Below are 22,112 nucleotides of genomic sequence, written 5' to 3' on the forward strand. Positions count from 1 at the left end.
GCATATAAAAAAATACAAAAAAAAATCTAATCTTTAGAAATGTAGTAAATTTTCTAAACGTAGCTCGTTATAAATATTTATTGAAATAAGTTTACCATAACAACTTTGCAGAAGTGGAGTCATATTTTTTCACAAATCCATAAGAATTCTTTAATTCGTTTGTAAAAATAAATCAAATTATGGTATATCTAGTTCACTAATCATTAGAATTATGTTGTTGATGACTTTTGAATTTTTTTTCTTTTGATTTTATTCAATGTTATCTTAACTAAACGTTTGTTCCGTGTTCCCTTGATGCATACTATTCTAATTTTATTTTGCGTTTTTAGACATTTACATTTATTTTATTTATATTTATATTTACATTCTGTCTATCTATACATTACCTATAACTCAGATATGGATTAACATTATATCTATCTATACATTACTTATAACTCAGATATGAATTAACATTCTGTCTATCTATACATTATCTGTAACTCAGATATAGATGATATTTATCAACAATTGTTTTCTCCGAGATAACTTTTGCTTTACTCCATATGGTTTACCAGATAACTTCGTTTTTAACTTATGAAGTAATCTAACATGGCAACATAAATTCTGAAAGGTATTTGACCAAGTGAATCGCAATACTCTTATTAAGATCTTATCTGGTGCCGGTGAACCAATTATTTTCTTACTTAGTAAATCTTAAACGATATTTAAAATTACACGGTAGCATTTCCGACATTATTACACCTTCATCTGGTGTACCTAAGGGTGATAATTGGTTGGATATCTACAGATGTATGTCTATACTAAAACAGTACTATTTATTTATTTATTTATTTATTTATCTTATTAGTCATAAGCAGGGTTGGGATTTTATAGCATTTGCATATTTCTTATGAGATGCTTAAAAAATAGCAAAGTGAGCTAAAAATGTGTTTCATGATACAGAGAACTCAAATAAAAAATTTTCTTTTGCTTTTTTTTTGCATATTTTGCATTTTTTAGTTTTTAGTGTTTTTTGGATTTTTTGAGTCTTTTTTGCATTTTACCTGTTTTAATCAAAATCGGGCATATTTAATTAAATTGTATCTTGGTAAACGTGTTTTTTGATTTTTGTCGATCGAATTTTCAAGATTCAAAATTTTAAATTAAATTTTAATTTAAATTATAATTGTATAGATTAAGTAAATAGACCGATCACGGTGATGCAACGATGTACAATTACAGCGATAATACCTATATAGGTAGGTATAATATAATATTACGATAATTTCATTTTAGTTATTTGGTTCTAATTTTTGTTATCTGCTGATTTTGTTAGGTTTTTTTTTGTTCATTTCTACTGAATCTACTAATAGTTGATTATCAATGAACGAGTGTAGAATTCGTTTTGTACAGTCCACATTAGAGATGGAAAGTTTAGTTCATTTCTGTGAATAGTTCATTAGTTCACAGTTCATTCAAATGAATAGTTCAAATGAACTATTCTTAAGTTCACGTAGTTCACGAATATTATTGATCATACTGATATTGTTTAGAAATTAACTATTCGTTTTATCACTATTAGTACAGCAGTACACAGTTCAATAGTAGTACACACTACTTATGGGCAATTAAGTATTTGTTATCTAATTGTAAACAGCTGTTTAAATTTACCGGATTTCGAACAACGAATCACTGAGAATTTTTAAAGAAGTTCGCGAACTATTTCATTTCTACAATGCTACCAATTTTTTTCGAACTATGAAGTTCACTGTGTGAACTGTTAAGTTACAGAAACAATACTGAAACAGTTCAGAATAAATCATCAAAGTGAGTAGCTCCTATTCGTTCACAAACTTAACATCTCTAGTCCACATTCATCTCGTGTACTCGTACAAAATTGTTAAATAATAAATTTCCTTTTTTTTTTTTTGTTGCATATTTCCATGTTTTTATTGTATATTTTTAGAGTTTATTTAGCGATTTTTAAGGTAATATTATAGTGCATATTTATGCAATTTTAAGTGCTATAAAATCCTAACCCTGGTCATAAGAAACGGGAAAAAATATACGCTTTTATCGTACATATTATGTCTGATTTTATTTATTATTCTATTATGTACGTTTATCGTCATAATTATGATATTTTGTATAACGCGGTTGTTAATCACCACAATTTATAATTATTTAATTGTATTTATAAAATGTAGTCGCGTGTACTTATATGCTATTCTGATTTTTAGGCAATCTTTTTATTATAAATCTGCACGCCATTATTTAATGAGTTATTAATATTGTTTTTATTATTAATAATATTATTAATGTTTGATAACTGTTGAATTGAATACGGTTAAGCCAATAGGGCTAGAGGTTTTATTCATAATTTATCTACCTATATTCTGTTGTTGTGAATCATTTAAATTTATTATGTATAATATTATTTAACATGTTGCAATCAAAAAGCAACATAGACATACTACTATAGTGAACTAGGTATACTAGAGTTTGACTTATTTTAACGAACGAATTTCCAAAATTTTCTAGTAAACATACTCCACTTCTGTAAAGTTGTTACGGTAAGCTTACTTCAATAAATATTTGTAACGAGCTGCGTTTAGAAAATTTATGATAGTTTTGAAGTTTGTTCTTTGTACTATATAATGACTATATATTATATATCGAAAACTGTCAGTGGCAGCACAAACACCTACCTCCGGCTCTCATCGCTGACAAGTCTATGTTTACACGCTTGCACAGTGTGGTCAAGTCTGTTGTAGTGTCAGGGGGGCGCAATTGCAGTATAAAACTGGGACTGCTGAAATCCTTCTATCTTTTTCATGTTCTTAAATATTTAGTATATATACTTAGTAAATATTTAAATATTCACAAATTTAAATTGTTCATATTGATTTTATATTTTTATAAATATCAATAGTACTGAGTATCAAACATTTCATTACATTTTCATTAACATAATAATGTGCTCGACTTGACGGTTATAATAAATAGAAACCGAACGATTGCTTATATAATGTGTTTACTCACTATTAAACAGAATCTTTTTCGTTTAGAATTCAAAATAAATACGCTGACAGAGATCTTTGGGAAATAATTTGTACCGTTTATTCAGTTTGCACACGTGTTAATAATATTGTGATTATAAATCTGCTGGTACGTCTACGCAAATATAATACATTGATAAACGATTTATCCAGAGACCAGTCACAATATGCATCTGACTATAATAATGTGTAATAAGTTCATAATTTAGAAAATAAAATATACATTTATACTTAAAATAGTATTTTAACATCAGTTAGGTTGCTTTGTCGTCAATATACGTGTTCTAATATAATTATTATCTACCGCGCGATTGAAATCCTAGAGAAATCCTATAGAAATCCTATAGAAATCCTAATAAAATTACGAATAAAAAAATTAATATTAATTTAAATAATATATATTATACGTATATAAATTTGCTTAAAGTAATATAATTGAACACAATATTTATAAAATGCCTTACGTATGAATATCATTATAATAATATGTTGTTACCGATCGCTCTGTACAACTGACGAATGGTTAATGCATAATAATATAATGTTATTGGTATAAAAATAATACTAATACAGTGATAATAACAATTGCACCAAGTAATTGGAGTTTCGATTCATAATTATTTTATCTCTTATTATTATTATTATTGTTTAAAAAAATATATCTTTATTAATTATACAAAAGAACACGACGATAGACGCGATTGAACAGAACTCGTCCCGGTTAATTGTATTCCTATTAAAACGGCTGGCACGACTTAATCGTATTTTTTTATATAAAATATATTTACAAGTTTACCATACGAAAACGTATAATATGAGTAGGTATGTATTTTTAAACCTAGTGACGTTTTCCGTCGCGTTTCAATCGATGTTATCTGTATTGTATAAATTGCGCCACCGTTTTGATTTCGGAGCAATTTATTGTCGTCGACGGTGAACTTCTGAAAATCACAATATATAATAATATCACATTAGATTGGTACGGTGCAAAAATGATGAAGTTTTTCAGCGAAGACCACAGTGCTACAGCCGAGTATATTATGTTGATAGTGAAAGAGTAATATCGCAACGTACGACTCGTGTGGGACGTTTAGGACAAAATGTCATAGTGTTTTTTTTTTTTTTTTTTGTTTTCTCTTGAGACTTTATGTGGAATTGGACAGATTTAACGAGGGTGGATTTCTAAAAATCATTAGTATGGCTTTACGTTAGAATATAATAATAAAAAATATGCAAACAAATTGGATTCAATTATTTTTCAACGGGTTACATTACAATCGTAGACGCAAATAATTAATTTTGAGGGAGAGGAGGGCTTAACCGTCTTGCCTCCCTTTTGCTACACATTTTCGACTAATAATATAAACAAACATAGAACTTCCTCGTGCCTAAAAACTATGTCTCATATTGATTGTGCCTACACGGATTCATCGTCGTGTAGTGAAGCAGCAAAGGTCAAACGGCGCAACACGACTCTGCGACTTTCGTCAGTAGTTAGGACAAAATATAACAACGGCTGTGTCAACATCGACCACTGTCCTAACGCACGTACACACCTCTGGATGTCGAACAGTGTTATTTTTTTGTGGCCGATTGGTAAGATTCCGTCTCGTCGGTGTACTCGTCGCCATAATCGCCTCCGGTCTCCTCGTCACCGCCCTCGTCGTCATAAGCGTCCGTTGGCGCCTCCGTGGTCTGTGACATGGATCTGTACGATTTCGTCGTGGTCGTTGGCTCCTTTTCACGTATGCAAACATAGGGTGGACCAAACGTTAGTGTATGGCGTCAATTGTTAATTATTAATTGTACGGGTTCGGTAAATTAATTAAAACGACAGGTGGGTCCAAAGGGCAAGGGGCTAAGATAATTTGCGCCTCCTGTTCTCGAAAAACAAAACCTCATTAGATCTCGGGGTTTTAGGTTTAGACATACCTGCGTGGCCACGGTCAAAAATACATGAATAATAATAAAAACCATTAGACTTTAGTCTGTAGTACACACCGGATAACGTGTTGTCATTAAAGTGCACCGTTCGAGTTTTAAAATTTTCTTATTATTTCGATATGGATCCATCACCGACAGCGTGTATACAGGATTATAAAGGAATAAAAAACGTATGTATACTCGGGAACGGTACGATTTACATAGCTCATTTATAAGTTATTAGGAGCGGAAAAATAATGCGCTCCTTTATGCTTATACCTTTTGTGGCCTCCAACCGCATCCGGGTAATGGCAATCCGTCTAGTCCTATGGGACACGGCGCATCCAATCCCGGCACTCCCTGGTCGCCTTTATCGCCCTTGTCTCCCTTTCGGCCTTTTTTACCGGTCGGACCCTGTAATAGACGTTTAGATTTGCATATGGTATTTTTCCACGATCCGAGCGTGTGATGTACTATACCACGGTAGTGGTGCACGTTGCGGGACAAAAACACTATAATATTATAACAACCGAACTATCGCCTGCAACAGCATTGTTCGACCCTGCGAATTTAAATTCGAATCGTTTCACAGAGCGTGTGTATATCATCCGTATTGGACACACACGAATTATTAACGATAAATCCAATTCCATGTTAATCGTAGCAATAATAAACACCGAAACAAATGTCTACTGCAGGTGATATATAGTCTTTCAGTCCCGCATATATTATGCACACATAATTCAAAATTTTGCACGGTCTCCAATACTTACGGGTTCACCTTTGTAGCCCTTGTCTCCTTTGGGACCCTGAAAATCAACACGATGGTATTAAAACGACACCCGGATACCTTTAAAATATAACGTGGTTTTGACGCGTTGTGACTGGCGAAATCGCCCGGTAAACGTTATTCCGGGAAGGGCTACCCCATCATCCGACTGCACTCTGAGATCGGCTAGAACCTTTAAAGGACGCCACATATATGTCCATGTGTAAAAGTAGTCAAAGTCATAGGCAGTAAGTTTCATGAGTTCGGATCGTTATTAGTAGGTGGCGAAAACTTGAATGGAAGAAAATTGATGCGATAGAACTGTACGCGAGAGGGAACGAGTCATTCTTTTTCGCCGAAATGGAAAAAAAAGTTTGATTTTTGATTCCGCCAAATCTTTCTGCCAAACTATAAATTGTATACCATTGAAAGTTATTCAATAAGGATTGGACCCCAAAAATCGATTTTTTTTTATGTTATTTATTTGTATTTGTTTCATTTGTTTATAACTAAAACGTCAGTTCGGTACCAATGTATAGGCTTAAGTTTGGTGATTTTACATTAAAACTTTTGAATATAAAATAATTATATGAAAATATGATTTCACTAGTTATAAAAGTGTTGTCAACAACATAAACCGTCGCAGTTCATATAGTATATATGACAAAACAGCAATATCGAGAAATATTAGTACGGACCAATTATTGCAGAAGACATGATCAAAAAACTATCTGCCATATAAATCATATTTTCTCTCCTTCAATAGTTATGGATTTAATTTAGGTTATATGATTATATGAAATAGTTTATTTTTATCAGAATAATAGTAGTTCTCAAACGATAGCTTAGGTATAGAAATCGATTTATCGGAAACAAAATTCAAACCTTATTTTTCAGAAATGAAGTGGAGTTTTTCATGGAAATTATGAACCTATTCCCCTAAGGTATTACAGATCTCTGCGCGCACGTAAAAGATTATACGATTTTCGTGAGTTAGGATAAGATTCCCCGATGCTTTTCACCGGCCGAGAACGCCACGTCATCGTTACACAAATGGCATAATTCACGTTCATGCTCATTCCGGAGGAGCAAACACGAATTTTCTTAACGTTCTACTGCGTATTAGTTGTAGTACTACGTACTTATGGGTGTGATTGAACGTATTCGGTTTCGAAGTACACGCGCAGCAGGACTCGAGGTGGGAGATCCTTTACGAATTGTGTTCTATTTAAAAGATTAAGTTTTCGCCCGCGACTGTAGTCACATAACCCAGCACTGCGCAAGCGGTTTTCAAGTAAAAGTACGAAGTCAAATTTATGGACACGCGCAGTCGTTAAAGAAATGCATATTAAAATAAAAACGTAACTGATTACTACATCAGGTTAACCTGCAAAACGGCGCGATAGTAAAAAAAAAACGCTCTAAAAAAAATAAATCAAACGAATAAACAATGATTTATTTTTATCGTTATAAGTTTACACTTGAAACGCAAGATCCAAGGACTTATATTCCTCAATAATATTTTTTCTCTCTTATGTATTTATATATTAAACAATCGTATTGTTGTCGGCTCGTCGTGCCTGTGACGAACGCGCTCCTTTTCTTTTTACGTCGACCTTGACGACGGACTACGGTGCGCGAATCGTTTCGGGCTTTTCATTTTTCAATCCATTCCCTTAGTGGCGTTGTCGTGTGTACACCCTATCCGCCATCCCAAAGCACACCCGATCGGTCTCTCTGAATTTCCACGCAGAACAACGCACGCCGCGAATCCTTATTAGAAATCCTTATTATCCTTATCAGATTCCCTGTGTAGGGCTCCACCTATGTTCGTAATCTCGTTTCGTACGCAACGTCCCACGGAAAATCGGAACGCACGACCGCCGAAAACCCGCACTTGACGACAACGTGAGAGGAACATCAGCGGAATGTATTAACCTCGTCACCGTTGCAGTTTAGTTTCGATATCGGATTTGTAGTAATTTATCATTATTGAAATTGTATTTTTTCATAAACAGATGTGTATATATATTTATTTTTTTCATCTCGAGTATTTCGCCTAACCGTCTCATTCGGTTAACGGACTCAAAACGATCCCGAAATGAACCCAAAAAGCGGCGACTACTGTACAATAATACGGTGAGTTCCGCTTAATGTGATCACATTGGTTCAGGCTATTTTGATTCTATTAACCGGTTGATTCCAAAAAAACCTTTTTTTTTTCTTTTAATGCTTCTATATTTTCACGTTTACTTGAAATAAAACTAAAACCAAATAAAAAAGTAAACTGAAATAATTTTAAAAAAAATTCATTAAAAATAAATTTAAAAAAACAATTTGTTTTCGATTGCACTTAAGATTCTTTTAATTTAAATAATTTAAATAAATTATTAAAAAGAACGAGTAAATCATTTTTTTTTTTTTGTTTTGTTGACAAATATTTCCATTTGCTCAGCAATTTTGATCAAGAACCAAAATAAACTAAACGACAAGAGTAAATGACATACAGTGATACATTTATACACTTTTAAGTTCAAAAATAAAATACATTTTATAAATTAATCAATTTAAAATACCACAAAAACGATAAGAATGTTCATAATAGTGATTTATTTATTCGGTGCATAGTGGTTCAAATAAAAGTTCAATTTAACATTAGTAACATGCGATTTGGTTTGGGAATTTTTTTTTGATTCCAATAAACGGTTGATTCTATAAACCGGTGATCACATTAAGTGGAACTCACTGTTTGATCTTAACAGGACATTATCACGCCATATTGTACGCTGTATTCCAAAACCGAATACGATGTCTTATAATATACGCATTCTAGTTGTGTTAGTTTTGACGGGTTAAACGCTTGAACGGTGTTCGTTAGGATGAAGCTGCTGCACATCAATAAAGCTTCAAGACAGTACAAAATAATTGCGTTCGGTCAAAGTTACCAATATCGTACTATTATAGTATGTATTACAATAATAATAGCAAAATAGTCAGTAAAATTGACGCGTTGGTCATTATAATCATTATAACCATAGGCGTGCGTAGATCTGTACTTCAGAGGGTGCTTACAATACTTTTGGGCCCCATTTTAACAACACATGTGGGTATATTTAATAAATTATAATGCATAAGTAATTAAATAAACATATCTTTAATGCTATATTTAATATTGTGCTGTATTGGTCCCAATGAATATGTTTTCCTTGAATCTCGTATATTTTTCTCAGATAACTTAAATTATTTCTGATCTGTACTTTTTTAGTCAATTGTAGCTGTTATATTATCATAAAAAAATGTTTCACGAAAATGTAGAACATTTTGTTTATAATTTTTTCAACAATTTTTGAAATAATTTATTTTTTACCAAATAGTTTTAGAATAAGTTCTATTTTATTTAAGCAACATCAGTTAAAATACTGGTCCCTTACTCTTAAACTTTAATTATAGGGCACCATTTAATGATGAGCAATTCGGAAGGTGCACAGGTATACCCCCGTACGCGCGCCTATGATTATAATGTAAGTATTGAAGCTAAATAAATAAAAAGTAAAGATACGACTATAACAGATAATAAATGTTAATATTGTTTAGTTGAATGTTATACCTCACCACCAGGAATGCCATCCGTACCCTAAAACAGAATAGAAACAGCTGGAAGTATTGTTTTCTTAAAGATTTTCATATTAAAACCGTGTTGATTAGAACGGCGTTAAAAATATTTAAATATACGATTGTACATCATAATAGTACGTTCATACGTATACACATGTGTGTATATTGTAACACGTGCACGCGCACACAAACACACATGTGTATACATATGAACGTAAATATAAAAACATACACACACACACACACGAGATAAATTATTATAATATACGATTATGTATATTGTACGACATACATACAGGCAGGCCAGGATCTCCACGTTCCCCTTTGGTACCGGGCTCCCCTTGACCACCCTAGAAATATAGGCGATAAAGCGATAGACACAGAAACATTAGATGTTGTTCGGTAAAAATAACCTGACCAGATTACAAGTTTGTTATTTTAATCATAAAATATCAAAGACAATTAATTAATATCGTCTATAAAATTATAATTTGATAATTACCTTCATCCCGTCCAGTCCTGGAGGACCCTATAACAACAAAAACCACAGCCTTATTAACACGTATATAGATAATTAACTCATTTGGGATACGGACAGTCTTGCAAAAGGGTTAGTGAAATGTATATAAAACGGTATAGGCCAAAAACGGTTAATCTGCAGGAATCAGCAGCCGGTACAGTATAAGTAGGTACTCACCCAGGCACATGCAGCATTCCGCGAGTTTTATTTCTTTCGTTAATTCACGAAAACACAAAAATAATTATCAAATATCAACATATCACGAATCAAATAAAAACATTTATTCACTTCGAACAATACCGGGGGATGTTTTGATAGATTTATAATTATATTTTGTATAATTTTTAAAATAAAAATTTAATGCTGTATTATTTCGTACACGTTTTTCGATGCCCGAACTTTTTCTATAACATGAGATTTTTTTTTATTGTGCTTGCCACCATTTTTATCATACATTCATGCATATATTTAAATTAAATTATCAAAAATTTATTGTTTTAATTTTCACCCATTAAATTATTGTACAAGTTTTAAAATAGTTTTTTCGTTTTCAAATTTTTAAATGTTAGTGTTTTTTTATTTTTATAATTATTAATTAAATCGTTAATACAATTAGTATATAAAATTATAGAAATTAAATACCATACATGAGCAAAAAAATAAATTATAATACAACTGTTGGTATCTATATCAAACTTGATGTAAACGATTTATTTTCCAGCGTTTGTATATTACAAATTGATAATTTATTCTAAAGGAAAATTGATAAAAATATTCTCCGTTGTATAATTGCTTAGTTCTTGAAAACAAATATTAACTTAAATATTGTATGAATATTTATATTTATGTATAGTACAAATACATTGATGGCATTGCAAAAATATTGAAATTTATTCTTAAAACTAAAACATATTTTAATTTACTATAGAATAATAAACAATGCACCATACATTTAAATAACTTTTTTTTTTATTAATCATTTTTAAAATACTATTTTAAAATCGTACAAATTTCAACTTAAAAAATATGTTTTTTTTCTTCTACTTTTGAATTTAATTTAAAATAAACATTGAAAAATTTAGCATAGCATTCATATTACTTTTATATTCAAGAAATAAAATACGAAAAAAACCGATTTTATTATTTTTATGAAAATATAATGATAGCAAAATACCGGCTCTAAAAACCATCCATTCATATTTTCGTAAGTAAATCAACGCAGCTGAGGAATAATTGACTATCATAGAAATATCATTCGTTACAAAATAATAAGTTTTACGATTTTTATATTAACAAATTTGAAAATAATTTACTCCATAACGTAAGCATAAAACATATAAACGAATGCTTTTAAACATAATTATGATTTGAAACATATTGCATAATGTAAATTAATAGAGTACATAATAATCTCTGACCGGAAATTAATGACTTGAGAGTTGGTTATTAAAAATGTAAAATGCATTTTGCATAAGACCAGGCTTAAGAACTGACATATTTTTATTAAATTATCCCTTATTTCAAATACGATATAAAAATTTTTAAAGGAAAACTCAACGTGCCTACGTATTTTTGTCTTCTAATATATGTATGACATAAGAGTAATATTTTACAAATATTTTTCACCATTATTCTCATTAATTATTACAACCGTTTTAAATTGCTGAGTACTTAGGAAATTATCTATTGATTGTATTAATCGATATGCGTATGTTTAGTTTTACCGAAAATTCGAACATCCTGCGAGAAATTACTATATTATAATTTTAAAACAATAAAGATTATTCATTTATTATCTAAAAATAAAACATTTTAATTTGAGTGAACTGATATTAATTATGTTGGATTATTTTTCTTTGGCACGAAAAATATAATTATCATTGATTTTACGTTTAATAAGTCATTTTTGATTACAAATGTAATACACCAAATATCGACGAACAAAACTAGTTGGGTGTTATATTGTCATAGAGCATCGATAAATACGTGACAAAACACCGATTTTTAAGGAGCAAGTGTCTCGTAGGCAAAATCCGTCTAAAGGATAAAGTAAAAAAAAAAAAAAAACGTGCATCATTCTGTTGCGTTCGATCATTGATTAGTGACATTTTTGATGCAAACACGTGGTGAACGCACTAACTACAACATAATATTACGCATATACAATACGAGAACTATAATGTATATTATAGCGGTCGTTCGTTTATTATTAAATTTATTATAAGTAAAAATTTAACATATTACAATACACTTAAAATATACATAGTTTATAATTGTAAATTTTATCGTTATTCTGAATCAATTATATATTTTATATATTAAAAAAAAAAAAAATAATAATAATAATACACGCAAAAATCGTAATAAAAGAGCTATATATATATATGTATATAAATTATTATGTTTACAATAATATTATATAATATTTATCGATAAGTATAAATATATATATTTTACAATAATATAATGAAATGGTATACATTCATAATATTTCACCTAAAATTTTATTTTTATTTTCCCGATATACGTATTTTTTCCAAGAGATGTTAATAGTATTTCGAATTTTTACAGTACATGGCATGCACGAGTCGTACTTTTCGATTATATATAACCGGAATGCATGAACGCGATTTCGACATTTTATCATCGGTCCGTATAATGCGTTTCATTGCACGTAGACAAACAAGTGTCCATAATATTTATAATATATATTGTTACTATAAAACATACGACACGTACAATTATTGTATGTGTATCGTTATATTACGTATTATATATATATATACACGAGTTTGTAGAAAAAAAAAGAATGAACGAATATCTTGAGTCCATGACGATTTCGATGTGTAACGGGACACAGAAATCACGAAAATTACCAACAATATTATTCCCGGGATGTAATATCGTCGTTGAAATCGTAACCGTTTTTCGGTGGCGGTGAAGGAAAACGAAAAGAAAATGGAATACGAAAGAGAGCAGTAAAATACCTTCGAGGTACAAATTTAATAATAATATCGTTACTCGTCGATTGGATAACATAGACACGATTGGGACAAATGGTAATCGTGATAGTAAATAAACATGGGCAATTCGATGCGAAAAAACGGTGGAAAGAAAAAACGCAATCGTTTTGTTACGTTAAAAAGTTTGAAGAAGAAAATTAACAGGGAGGGTATATTGCGAATTTAATTAACCGCCGACAGATTTGTTGACACATCAACTACCGTATAAATACTTTTTACCAATTGTTACGAATACACACCAGGTATGTGAATAATGAATACCATTGAAACGTAAAGTACCTAATCGTTATGTAAATGATGTCGACGATCAACGGGATGAATGGAATCGGTACGACGTATGACAATACAGCATATTTTGTTCGATGTGCAATTCATAGAATTATTTTATGTTCGTTTATTTTTTCAGACCGTTTTTCACTCAAATAAATCGTATGATACTTAACCTTATCGTGAGGACAAATAGTTGACATTTGAAATATAGTATTGGTTTAAAATTAAGAACTATAAAATCAAAATAAAGAAAATAAAGGTATACGTGTGTGTGTACATGTGACGAATCGGCTTAGCCCCACTGCCATTTAAGTGGATTTTGGACGTTAGGTACCTATATACAAAAAAAAAAAAAAACACTTATAAATGTTTTTCGTAAAAAAAAAACATAATCATTTTCGTATTAATAATATTATATGACGTGCTATGAAACTTCTTATCATCGTAATATCATACAATATGGTTTGGCTCGAAAAGAAAAAATAATATTTACAAATAATGCAAATTATTTGGCAACAACGATTTACAAAACGAGTAAATTATATAAAAAATATTAAAAATAAAATGAAAACCATGAATACATTGATATTACGAACTTATAAATATTATAATTATACATGAGTTAATAACCGTGTTACGAAACGATACGATAACTACAAAATATATTATATTAACCGTTAGTTATTAACATTAAGAATAGCGTACGACTAATAATATATATAGAAAAAAATCGTTAGTCAATAAAACTCTAATGGTAATAATAATAGGATTTGAAAAAAAAAAATAATGAGTATAGTTAGAATCTAAGAAGTTGTTTAATTTTTTTTTTTTTTAGTTTTAGACGGATATATGTGTGTTAGTGTTTGCACGTGTCAAAGAAGTATTATACTGCCTTAAACCTGTAGAAAAAGCATTTTTGTCATGTTTAATGATATGTTAATAAATCATAATAACAGTATTTAATAATAGTATGATATAATGTGTTTATTTATTTATTTCTTACCGTGGGACCGGTTTTGCCCGGGATCGAATCTCCTCTAGGTCCAATTGGGCCCTATATTTTGGAGAAAAAACAACAAAAATAATGTGATCAGTTTTTGTTAAAGGCTTGTCCTTTCGCATTATTTATACTTACAGGTAAGCCCATTGGCCCGGGATCTCCTTTGGATCCTTTCTCGCCCTGCAATAAAAGTTTACATCAGATTTTGATAGTATAAATATTACATTATATTGTAGGTGTATTATAACAGGGTTTCCAATAATGTTATCCAACGACTTTTTCGACGGAAAACGTCTAACGTTAATATCCAATAAGTAGATTGGTTTATTTTTTCGGCAAACGATTGAGTAACATGATGACCATGTGATAAATTTGCAATATTTTTTAATAATATTATATTTAGTACGAGATTTACGTAACAAAATGCGGTGGTGATCTGAAAATGTTTTGTTTACCTCTCGAAAGTCACGCCAAAAAAATGATAGCAAAAAAGTATAAAAGGCTTGGAAGGTTCAACATGTTCTTATACATATTATTACGTGGAACCGTTTTATATTTAAATTTTGAAACTCAACTCAGAAAAATAAAAAAATAAAAATCGGTTTCATTTTTTACTCGGTCAGTAATAATATACTAGAAACTATTGAACAATATTGAAGATGTTGCTTGCATACTAATTTTTGAATAATACTTGAACAGACTCCTTTTTATTACAACGATACTGCCGACGATTATAAGTGCTAAACGTAATAAGTACATAAATAAAATCGGGCTGCAGGTAATGAAAAATTAATAAATATTTCTAGCCTTTCCCTAACCAGAACCTCATTAGAGCTAAAAGGCAATGATAAACATTAAAAACAAATAAATGGTAAGCAATCATAAATCAGATGGGATTTCATATTTTCTCCCGCATTTGTAGTTGGCCTAATGTGAACAAGGGGAACATTGCGATCACTTCGCAAATAAAAGATATAGCACAAATTATTTTAAAACAAATAGCCAATAACAAAATAGCTAACAATGATATTGCACATACACTCTTGGTAGAACATTTGTTACCGTTCTTAATCCATTTTGAACATTTCGATTCGTAGTGTTTTCATATGAACAATGTGTTTTTTGTTATACAATACGGGACAGAAAGATTAATTCAGTTACGATGTTGTACAATAGGCATCCAAACATTCATCACAGGTAAAATACAAATCTCAATGAAAATTTGTTGTTGGGGTTACCTATTTCACAATGTTTACCGGTTCAGATGTTCCGTACAGTACCTACCTTAGACGCAGATGTAGGTATGTATTATATATATATATATATATATATAATAGCAATTTCATTGCTTTAGTTGTACTGTTATTGAGTGGGCCAACGGACACCTTCATTTTTGCGAATTATTATGTAACTTTCACGTGAGCAGATAACAAAGAACATACTCCTCGGTCATTTCATTCAACTCCTCCTCCTCCTACTACTACTGTTAAAGAGACCTGTACACTGCGAAATTACCATACCCGGAATTCCAAGGTAATTTTAAATTGTAAAATTGAAGAGAAAAACCGTGCATTTAATTTCGCATTGATTTTGACATAATATCGTGATTTGTTGTAATTTAGAAAACGATAGTAAAGCAGGACTTCGCGAAAATGTATAAAAAAAAATATACAACCGTTAGTCGTAATATAAACTATTACGAGAATATCGTTAAAATGGGCTTAGTGCACTATTCGGCTTTTAATAACGTTTAAACGTTGTTTTTGTTTCTATCGAAGCAGTCTCATCCCTCGTCCATCCCGAATTTATTAACATCTGAGACGCGTCTGTAATGATATTTTCTCATTCAACTACTTACACGCTCTTCGACTTCATAATCAACCGATTCGTCTCGTCGCGTACGACCACGCACAAATTCGTTTATATAAAATATAAATAAAAATATAATATTGTATCGTTCAGACCGATAAAAAGTTCAAAATGTAACGGCTTGAGATTCGAAGGTTATAGGAAACCACTACGCGATTCAGCACGCATAGATCAGTATGGTTCAGCCTTATCGTATACAAATATGTGAAGGATTGTTTCAGTCCGAATGCATATTTTTTTTTAAAATTTCGGTTCAGTTCTGGTTTAAACTAAAATCAATTCAGTTCGTCCGGTTTAAAAAAAAATATAACCAGATTAATCAGGTTCGGTTCGGACTGGTCAGTCCTGACTAGGCCGTTACGACTCGTTTAAAATATATTGAACAATCATTTTAAATTTAAAGACATTATTTATAAAATAAGTAACACGTATATTATTACGGGGACCAATATTTTATTCCTGCGCTGTTATTTATGTACTTGTATGTGTATACCTCAGAGCTGTTCATGATACCCATTATTAATTATTATCGAAAATATGTTCAAGAACAACGGTTGCAATTATTCTCGTTAAGAAATTATAAATACCAGCGCTGTACTATGTACTATGGCACTTTGGTCTTTGTGTCCATAATATTCTGTTGTGTAGGTACATATACCGCACGTGCTGTGCAAATTCTGGTCATCGATTTTTTGTCGACCCCGAAATTATGTTCAAAGCCATCACCGCCACGGTGACCATTGGGAAATCGGACGGTAAGAATATGCAATCGCAGAATCGACCCTTTGCGCATGAAACGTGAGCCGAATATTACGCGATCCACGGGTCCTATCCCTCCACCATCGACGTACGGGTCGTGCTAGAGACGCGGCATTTGTTGATTGTGCGACGTTGAGTGGAACGCGTTTGAATTTCGGTCACAACACAAAACCACGGATATGAGGATAAGATATATTACGCGCGAGGTGTCCTGTCGTATGTATTGTCGTGAACGTAACATCTATCATAAAATTTAATTTATAAAATATGTAAAATCAACATACTGTATTAATTTATAAAAATATAAAACTTAATATAAGGCTTAACTATAACATAAAATATATATATACATATATATGTTTAATTTACTTTTTACTTAATATTTCGTTTGATGGAAAAAAATTAATTCACGTCTGCTTGAATACAATTGTAGAATACAATTATAACATGTTATATGATTTATGTAAATGTAACGATTGAACAAGTATGTTAATAATATTTGGATTTAATATAATTCAGATTTGGCAACGAAGACTCTTAATCGAAGCCCTAGAGCTCCACGGTGTGCTTTTCAAAAACTACTGAAACATGCTATGAAGTGGAAATCCTAAGCCGAGAAATAATGTATAATAGCCAGTGTTGGGAATAGATAATACAAAATTTATCTAGATAAAGATAAAAGATATTAGTCCAAATTCATCTAGATAAAGATAAAAGATAATTTCATTATTATCTAGATAAAAAAAAAAATTTCAAAATTTTTTATTTTTTGGTCAATATTTCATATTAGCAATAATATCTATGAAGACTCAATTATAATCATTATTATCTATAGGTACTAGGTGTTTAATGTTTATTGTATTAATGCTGTGTATCATTAAACAGTATTTATATATAATGTACAATATTTAATGATAGCTAATCACTAAAATGTTATAAAAAAAAAAAAAAAAAATTAAAATTGATCTGTACATATCAGAATGAATACAGAATACATAAGAAATTATTTTAAGTTAACAATATTGTTTTCAATATAATCTTAATTTGATGATTTTCATGATTCTATAAGTAGTTACGACTTTACGGGTTCCAAGAGTGAAGTATTGACTATTCAGCATATGTTTACTAAAATTAAATACCTACTATATTTGGAACTTTCATGGAAAAATAAGAAATTAAGCTTAAGAATACCAAAAATATTTTTCCGACATGAAAATACAATTAAAATGTCATACCAAGAAATAATAATTACTTATTAATAATACACGAATTATGATTATAAATACAAAATCTATATATATATATATATATATATATATATTAAAGAAAGTCGGGTTAGTTACAGAATTTATAATTCAAGAACGGCTGGACCGATTTTTATGATCTCTGATTTGTTGAATTCGTCTCTGTACAAGAATAAAAATAATTCTAATCTTAGAAATAATACAGACAATTATCTAGATAAGTAAAAATTTTATCTTAGATAATTAATTAGATAACTTAGCATTATTTATTTAGATAAGATAAAAGATGACAAAAAATCTATCTAGATAATTTATTTAGATAAATTTATCTAGATAAGTCCCAACACTGATAATAGATAATCATTGGGTACCATAGCTCCTATTATAACACTTATGAATGATAGTGCGTTTTAGTCGACATAAGCCTTTGGTTGTCTATTGCTGAATTTCCGTTGCCATAGTTTATTGGCTCACACTTATATATCATAAACCGACTGGTAAAAGGCAAAATAAGCTAAGAAACTAATTGACATGGTACCTTGGAACAGCCGATCGATAAAGCATTCGCATAAGCGCTAGTGTTCCTCCGATCATTTGGTAATGATATGTTAATATTTGATACAAATAAACGTCGGTACAAGCGACCTTTACTAACAGAAATTTTATAAAAGTAGGGACTTAACACCTATTTAAAATATAAATGAAATTTATAAAAATCGTGTCCAACAAGCGACAAACGCATAGCATTTGGTCCCTAATTTTATCAGTCATCATTTAATATAAAGTTGATACTATGAAATACATTTTATACGATGATTATCATTTAATATAATTATAGTTTTACTTTTATAACAATATTATGCTATTTTTTACGATTATGGCATTTAAACTATTAAGTTTTATGAATTTTATATTATAGTGACTAATATCCTAAAAAGTATTTTAGAATTATTTTAAAATGAACTCTTATGATAACAGATTATCGGTCAAATAATATAATATTGTGACAAAATTATTATTAAAATCATATATAACGATTATTGGGCATGAAATATATTTCATACAATCAAAATTATAAAAGTGATGAGCAATAAAAGTAGGGGTCGAGTGCCATATTGTGTTTATCGATTTGATGACATCAGAAACACAATTTGCGTTAAATACCTCTTGTAACGAAATTAATAAATTAAATTAAATCATATTATTTAATAGTCATTAAGAGAAATACTAGTACTTGTGTGATCGAATGTTTTAACTATCGGTTGTTCCGTAATAAAACTCAAGTTGATTAGCTTATTTTTCCTTTTACTAGTCGAATAATTAATAGTCCATCAATAATTAACAGTTCCCGTTTATAAGATGTTTAATAAAATTTTTTAGTTTTTAACTCATAGACTTGAAAAATATGGAATGTATTAGTTATATTTTATGTAGTGTTGAGAAAATTGGAAGATTCTAATTGAAATGCAGGAATTTTAAAGGTTTTCTTGACGATTTAAAGTAAATCACTAAATTTTACTTACGCATGAAACCAGTGTACAATACAATACTAGTGCATCCAAAACTAGTAACTGCCGAACTGTAGCTGTTAGTTGTGTAACAACTATAAATATAACTATTAATAAAATATAACTATTATATTGTTACTTACGATTGGTCTTGGTCAATCGTGAAATAAAGTTTTTTCTTATAATTATTTAAGTAGATTTTTTCCAGTATGGACGTTTAATATTTAATTTTTAAATAGTCGATGTAACTACATGAAGTGTGTGCATATAATATACCTTATAAAATTAAATCGCTCTGTATAAAATATTATGGTTCCATGGTTTTTTCTGTTTAAAAAATTGTACATTTTCTATTATTTTAAACAAAAAAAGTATATTACACTCCGAATAGGAACTTTACGTAGTAATTTAGGTTTTTATTAACAATTTAAGTATAAGATATTTAGGTAAAGTTAATATGTATATATATATTCCATTCACGGTTGTATGATATATTATGTTGCTTTAAACAAATTGTAAACTGTAAACTGTAAATTGTAATATATATTATAATCACATAAATTTAGTTGAACATAATAATGGGGTGAAAATTTTAAGTAAGCACTAAACTTTAAGAAACTTTTGTAAATTATTCATCCAAAACTAGACATTAATACTTTCCACTTAAATATTTTTATTCCCATATAAATTTCAAATAAAAATATAGCCGACCGCATGAAAATAAAATAATCTAAACATTTTTATTACCAAGTAATTGTTAACTACGAAAAATTTTACATTAATTTGAGGTACCTACTTAAAAAAAAAAAAAAAAAAATAGTATGTCAAATACACGTAAGGTTAATATTATCATTACTCTCTATCTCAGCACAAACTATAGCTTAAAGAGATAGGTAATCATGTAAATTATGTTTTTAAATTTTGTCTTATTATATGATTTATGATAATTATTTAACACCAATAAAAACTCTAAAATATTTAGTTATCCAATATTTATATTTAAAACGTGTACGTTTACATGTACGTTTAAAATGTATATTACTGCGATAACCAATCGTGCCACATCAAAACCCTACGCGTGACGTATGATTAAGATTCAAAAGAAATGTCGAAGGAGAAACATAGGTCTATTATGTAAATGCATTTCAGTTAGACGTATTCTATAGAATCAATTATTCTGAGAACCTCGTAGAAGACGTAGATTTAATATTTCTTCGGAAGCGTATATAACGATCGGTTTTTTGGTTTCTTTTTTTTTCATGACCTCACTCATTCTGTTGAACATGACTTAGAACGCAGCAGCCTGTCCATATAATATAATGTTGTACCAGTACAATAATATATATTAAAAAAGTCTGTTCACTTCAATCAGTATGTCAAAGATTTACTAAACAGTAGACACTGAAACAATTTGTCCCTTGACATTTTAATATCCGGTAAGGGAGAAAAAGGAAAGTCTAATTTACGTTTTCGAATACTTGTCAGCCAATTACGTTTTATTGGAAACATCATTTAAAATTTATATTAATTAATATGTAGGTTGACGTAAAGATATTCATATATATAAAGCTATTTATCAGTCGTATTTGGCGTTACTAAACATTATTTAGAATTGAGACAAGTTCGACATGCACATAAATAATTGTTGTCGTCGTCGTCGTCGATTATTATAATAATAACAATTATTATAATTTTTTATATACCTGGAGTTTTTAATTTTAACCACTTCAAAATGATTTACGGTTCATCACATGTACCAGTTCTATATTAATTGACTATTAAAGTTACCATTAAGCCGTATACTACTACTGACTATTAATATTAAATTATATTAATGAACAATTTATGCGTCACAAATATTGTAATAAGTAATTGGAATAGTCTGCAATGGTTAGGTTGGTACATGGTGGTCGGATTAATCGATCGTCTAAAAATAATATTTTACAAACAAAACTCACTATTTCGCCTTTGTCGCCGTCTTTGCCTCGCTCACCCTTTATGCCGGGAGGACCTATTTCCAACGAAACGTAACGTGTTATTAGCGTTTATATTAAGTTATTATAAATAATACAAGACGAGAGGCAAAAACTTACCTTGCAATCCGGCCGGTCCAGGTGGTCCAGGAGGCCCCACTAGCTGCTGTAGTTTAGATTAAATAAAAATCAGATTAATATTCAAAATTGGATTTTAAATTCAATAAAAAATAAGAATAATAATATTATGCTCACCGGTTCGTTAGCTGTTTCGAAAACACCATCACCTTGGAACTAAAAAAAAAAAGACAGTTTCGAATGTTTAGACGATTGGTTATAATAAGTTATCTCTGGGTACGTTTTTAGATATTTCGCAGTTATTGAAGGTCAGTTTTGAAAAATCAAGTTTAGAAATGACCATGTTTTCTGTACATGTTACGGTGGTGGCCGAGTATGAATTTTATTCGTTGGAAGGAAAATAAGTAGAGTATAAGAGTGAGAGAGAGAGAGAGAGAGAGAGAGAGAGAGGAAAAGAGAGAGCTTAACGCGTGCTAATAAAAAAACGTGCTCTATAATTCTCAATTGTAATTCTAAAGAG

General features: G+C 30.0%; 1 protein-coding gene across 3 annotated transcripts in view; it reads right to left on the reverse strand.

The window, feature by feature from the left end:
* Window positions 1-3,876: 3,876 nt before the first annotated feature.
* LOC112681176 (collagen alpha chain CG42342) overlaps window positions 3,877-22,112 on the reverse strand; it is a 106,841-nt gene continuing 88,605 nt past the window's right edge. Inside the window, exons 16-27 of one of the 3 annotated variants that reach the window (XM_025551452.1) lie at window positions 21,770-21,808; window positions 21,635-21,680; window positions 21,500-21,552; window positions 14,297-14,341; window positions 14,165-14,215; window positions 9,851-9,877; window positions 9,645-9,698; window positions 9,341-9,367; window positions 5,738-5,773; window positions 5,244-5,378; window positions 4,598-4,778; window positions 3,877-3,982 (exon numbers count right to left, since the gene is read on the reverse strand). In XM_025551452.1, the coding sequence (XP_025407237.1) occupies window positions 4,617-4,778; window positions 5,244-5,378; window positions 5,738-5,773; window positions 9,341-9,367; window positions 9,645-9,698; window positions 9,851-9,877; window positions 14,165-14,215; window positions 14,297-14,341; window positions 21,500-21,552; window positions 21,635-21,680; window positions 21,770-21,808 (675 nt within the window). In that variant the 3' untranslated portion in view covers window positions 3,877-3,982; window positions 4,598-4,616. Of the gene's footprint in view, window positions 3,983-4,597; window positions 4,779-5,243; window positions 5,379-5,737; window positions 5,774-9,340; window positions 9,368-9,644; window positions 9,699-9,850; window positions 9,878-12,990; window positions 13,496-14,164; window positions 14,216-14,296; window positions 14,342-21,499; window positions 21,553-21,634; window positions 21,681-21,769; window positions 21,809-22,112 lie in introns of those variants that run through there. The other 2 variants (XM_025551439.1, XM_025551446.1) reach the window with 2 other exon arrangements.

Source organism: Sipha flava, unplaced genomic scaffold (genome assembly GCF_003268045.1).
Source record: "Sipha flava isolate LNK unplaced genomic scaffold, YSA_version1 101_pilon_pilon, whole genome shotgun sequence".
Taxonomy (NCBI): Eukaryota; Metazoa; Arthropoda; class Insecta; order Hemiptera; family Aphididae; genus Sipha; species Sipha flava.